At 55.7% G+C, this 4,712-nt stretch overlaps 1 protein-coding gene across 2 annotated transcripts; it reads right to left on the bottom strand.

Annotated features, from left to right (window-relative positions):
- Positions 1 to 2,937: 2,937 nt before the first annotated feature.
- Positions 2,938 to 3,952, bottom strand: LOC130253149 (transcription factor SOX-3-like). 2 transcript variants are annotated; one of them, XM_056491470.1, is made up of 2 exons: positions 3,886 to 3,937; positions 2,938 to 3,846 (listed from the first exon to the last, which is right to left on the bottom strand). In XM_056491470.1, exons 1-2 carry the CDS (start codon positions 3,935 to 3,937, stop codon positions 2,981 to 2,983), a joined length of 918 nt encoding a protein of 305 aa, XP_056347445.1. In that variant the 3' UTR covers positions 2,938 to 2,980. The 2 variants fall into 2 exon arrangements, with proteins under 2 accessions (XP_056347445.1, XP_056347446.1); XM_056491471.1 differs by having other exon boundaries at positions 2,938 to 3,952.
- Between the last annotated feature and the right edge of the window lie 760 nt (positions 3,953 to 4,712).

Below are 4,712 nucleotides of genomic sequence, written 5' to 3'. Positions count from 1 at the left end.
TTCAGGAGGAAAATTTCCTGGGTCCAAGCAAAGGATGTAACAGTGCTCTTTGGGGAAAAAAAAAAAAAAAAAGTTGTCTTCCAGGCAAGGTCTCCCTCTATGCTGTTGGGTCTCTAATTGAAACTTTCCTGTTGAGGGAAAAGAGGCTGTATCTGTATTTTTACCTAATTCAAGGCTGGGTTCCAAGGATCTGTCCCAGCCCAGTTTGTGCACCTGTTCACAGCCCTTCCCACAAGCTCTGACCAGTTTATGAACTTTGGGATAAAGTTTAGCCCCAGGACGCTGAAAAGTGCACTGGGAGTTTTACCTGGACACCTCAGAACCAGTAAATCAGGAAAAGCAGCCCTAAGCCAAACCACAGATGGGAGCTTCCAGGGAGGACAAGGCAGAGACATTAATAGAGAGACCTGTTCCTGTGACTCCTCAGGAACCTGCTCACTGATCCTCCTTGGGCCCTGACTCATGGCAAACCAGGATAACTTGAGCTTTAAAATACTGCAGATTTTGAAAAACAGCATTTCTCCCCTTTCACGGCAGAGAATCCACTTCCACAAAACTCAGATGTGAAGAGCAACTATTTACAATGATGCAGCTGCAGTTTGACTCTGAAGACACCAAACACAATTCCAGTGCTGGCAGCTGCCCACCTGCTCAGGAACCCTTGCTTTTGTCAGACCTGCACCTGCCTGGGAAGGTGAGAATTGTTCCAGGGAATGGGAATTTCACTCTTTCCTACTGAGAGCTGTGCCAGCTCTGGGGAGCACTGGGAACCAGTTTAACTCCCGGCTGAGATGAAATCAGCCCTGCCTGCCTCTGTCCTGTTCTCTACTTACACCACCTTCTCCCAGTCCTCCAGGTTATTTATGGATCTGCTTCTCCTCAAGGGCTAGTAAATCATGTTACAGCTATACCTGAAGGACAGCAGCACAGACAGGCACAGCAGCACCTCAGGCTTGCCAGATTTCACCTGAAACCCTACAGAAGAACGGAGCTGTGGGTGTGAAACACGCTGGGCTCACAGATGATCACCCCAGGGGCAGTGCCGGGGCTTTGCCGCACTGACCAGAGGGATCATGCTGCGACCGCTGTGGGATCTGCTCATTCCCGGAGCCAGGTTTGCAGAGCATCCTCACCCCCCTTGGAAGAGCCCGAGAGAGCCCTGGCCGGGCTCAGAAGGAAGGAGCCGCTGCCGGAGCATCCCCGCTGCGGAATTCTGGAGTTACGCGGTTCTGAGCCCCGGGCAGCCAAGGGACAGACACAAAGTGTCCCAAAGCCGCTGCCGGGAGGGGTGGCAGGGCAGGAACCCAAACCCAAACCCCAGCAGCGCCCTCGCCCTTCCCTCTCCTCCTGTCCCAAGGCAAACAGCGAGGGGCAGCGGGAGAAGCGGAGCTGGAAGCGGGGATGCGCTGCCGAGCGGAGAGCTCGGAGCGCGGCCAGGGCCCTGCCGAGGAGCGGGGACACGGGGGGACACACGGGGGACACGGGGGGGACACGCGGCTCGGAGGGACGAGAAGCGATCTGCGCTCCGCCGGCATCCCCGGGGGCTGTTCCGCAGCGCAGCCACGAGTAACGCACATCCCTAAACAAAAAAAAAAAAAGCCCAAAAAAAACCACAACCAAAAAATATAAAAAAAGGGCGGGGAAATGATATTAAAAGTTGTCCAGACTAAAAGCACTCGTCAAACATACTGAAAAGATTAAATTATTTATTTCCTCTAGGGACTCCTGTAACCATTCATTATTAATGGAGTCTAATTAAGAGTTCCCCAACGGGTTTTACTTTTGTAAATATTTCAGATGAGCTGGCGTTTCTCGGCAAATCCTCCTGACAAGGAAAAAAAAAAATAAAAGGAAATAAAAAGCACAACAAGCCGAGGCAGAGACGTAATCCCCTTCGCTCCCCGTCGGCGGAGGCAACAAGTGGCCGCAGCTCGAAAAGCGACAGCGACGCTTCCCCGGCACGGCTCCAGCTTCACTTTAAAATAAAAAAACAAATCCAAGGAGAGCTTTTTCCCTCTCCCTCCCCTCCGAAACACAGCCGAACAGCGCTGGCAGGTCCGGAGCGGATGGGCTCGGCCCTGCCCCGCTCCGCGCTCGGATCCGCACAAACCGCCCGGACACCGCCGACGTGCTGATAGAAAATTTATTGATCTCTCTTCGTTGGGAAGAAGGAACCAAACGAGGACTAGGAACAGGGAAGGAGTATTTCGATGACTTTTTTTTTTTTTTTTTTTTTTTTTGGGGTGGGAGGGTGGGTGGGGAAGGAATCCGGTAACAAAACTAAAACGTTTTTTCATCCGATATGTCAAAACATGGTTCACAGTAAAATTCACAAACCCATTTACATAAGTTTACAGTTTAAGAAAAAAACAAGACACACAACTTACTATAAATAAAAGAAATGCGTTTGCGACCCGCACAGCTCTGCTCTCTCCCACCTCCCCCTTTTCAAGGAAAAAAACCTCAAAATTAAAAAGTAGTGAAAGCTACAAATTGTGGATAGAAACCAAGCGAGGGTCGGTAACAAAACACTTAATAAACCACAGCGATTATGTGAACAACCGAGTTTAAAAACGAAAGCCCGCGGTTTTTGTTTATGCCATTGCAACGCTAGAAATCAAACTGGAAGATGCAAGGATTTTTAAAAAAACTTTTAAGCGAATAAAACAGTGCCCAACCTGGCCGAAACCAGGAAAGGAGTTCCCGTGGTTTGAAAACTTCACAGCGGCTTCTAGGAGGCAGGAGTTGTGCTCTATTAAAATAACAACTTGCTCAAATACCTCTTGTACAAAAAAAAAAAAAATTAAAAAAAAAAAAAAAAAAAAGACACAACTAACGGATTTCCTTTTTAAAATTTCTCCACAGTTAGTATTAAGTCTGCTAAGCCGAGCAACACTGCCGTACGTCCCGGTGTAGTCAGGGAGCGGTGGTGGGGTTAGGGATTAAGACGGGGAGCGGTCCGGAGCAGCCAGAAGTTTATTTATATGTGAGTTAGTGGTACGGTACCATTCACGGCAGTCCCGGCACTCTGGTAGTGCTGGTGGACGCTGTGTAACCTGCTGCCCTGCAGCGCGGAAGGGTCTGTGGCATCCCCGCCGGGGGGCAGGTACATGCTGATCATATCCCGCAGGTCTCCCAGGCAGGCCCTCTGCGAGTGGGAGGCGATGGCCGGAGGCGGCGAGCTGGGCTCGGATTTCACCACGGAGCCCATGGAGCCCAGGCTCATGGCCGTGGAGGGCTGCTGGCCGTAGGCGGCGGGGGACATGCTGTAGGTGGAGGCGGCGTTCATGTAGGTCTGGGCCGAGGACATCATGGGGCTGTACTGCAGCCCCGTCATGTCGTAGCGGTGCATCTGCTGCAGCTGCGGGCTGTTCATGCCCGGGTGCTGGCTGTAGCCCAGCTGGTCTTGCATCAGTGAGTAAGCCCCGTTGGTCCAGCCGTTCATGTGGGCATAAGTGTCAATCCTCTGCCCCACCCCGACCGGGCTGCTCACCGCGTTGGCCCCCCCCGGGGCCAGCAGATTGCCGGGCAGCGAGTATTTGTCCTTCTTCAGCAAGGTCTTGGTCTTCCTCCGGGGCCGGTATTTGTAATCCGGATACTCCTTCATGTGCACGGCCCGCAGCCGCTTGGCCTCGTCGATGAAGGGCCGCTTCTCGGCGTCGCTCAGCAGCTTCCAGTCGGCGCCCAGCCGCTTGCTGATCTCCGAGTTGTGCATCTTGGGGTTCTCCTGGGCCATCTTCCTCCGCTGCCCGCGGGACCACACCATGAAGGCGTTCATGGGGCGCTTGACCCGGTCCTGGTCCGAGCCCGCTCCGGCTCCGCTGCCGGTCCCGCCGCCTCCGCCGCCTTTGCCGGCGCTGCCCGCAGCGGGGTTCCCCCCGGTGCTGCCCGGCGTGGGCTGCGGCGCCTTCATCTCCGTCTCCAGCATGCTGTACATGGCCGGGGCCGGCAAAAGGTGCGCCAGGGCGGCGGGCAGGCGGGCACGGAGCGCGGGGAGGAAGTTCAAATTAAAAAAAAAAAAAAAAAAAAAAAAAAAAAAAAAAAAAAAAAAAAAAAAAAAAAGAAAATAAACAAAAAAACCTGTCTGGGCGGCTACCGCGAAAGAAGGAGGAAGTTTCTGTGCGCGGCAGAAGCGCCGCTCCCCGAGGTGCCGGAGCTGCTGCGGAGCGGAGCGGCTCCCGCGGGCGGCAGCGGGCGATGCGCGCACGGATCGCGGGGGTCCTGATTGACGGGCTATAAATGAGGGGGCGGCGGCCAATCAGCGAGCGGTTCCCGACAGCCCCGGGCCGGGAGCTGACCGGCCGGGGGGCGGGCGGACGGACCCGGGCTCGGGGATGCCGCGGCCGAGGCTGCCGGGCCCCTCCCGCAGCCCCCGGGGCAGAGCGGCTCCCGCAGCTGCGGCCCGGCCGGGCGAGGAGCGGAGCGGGGCTGCCCTGCGGGCAGGAGGGGCGGGAGTGTGAGGTTGCCGGGCACAAAGATGCTTTTTTGGGGCTCCCGGGGGATGCACAGACCCGTGCCGAGCCTGGAGGGCGAGCGAGCCCGCAGTGCACGGACGCACCCCCGGAGCGGATGAAGGGGCGGGGGAAGGATGCACGGGCTAAACTCTTCCCCTCCGAGCTGTCGCCTGGGGCAGAATGTACTTTGTCGTGCTGGGATCGGGCACGGCTGCCGGTGGGAGAGGGGCCGGGATGGGTGGCTGCCGGCTGGGCACT

The sequence above is a fragment of the Oenanthe melanoleuca genome, chromosome 4A (assembly GCF_029582105.1).
Source record: "Oenanthe melanoleuca isolate GR-GAL-2019-014 chromosome 4A, OMel1.0, whole genome shotgun sequence".
Taxonomy (NCBI): domain Eukaryota; kingdom Metazoa; phylum Chordata; class Aves; order Passeriformes; family Muscicapidae; genus Oenanthe; species Oenanthe melanoleuca.
This window is presented reverse-complemented; position numbering and strand designations above follow the sequence as displayed.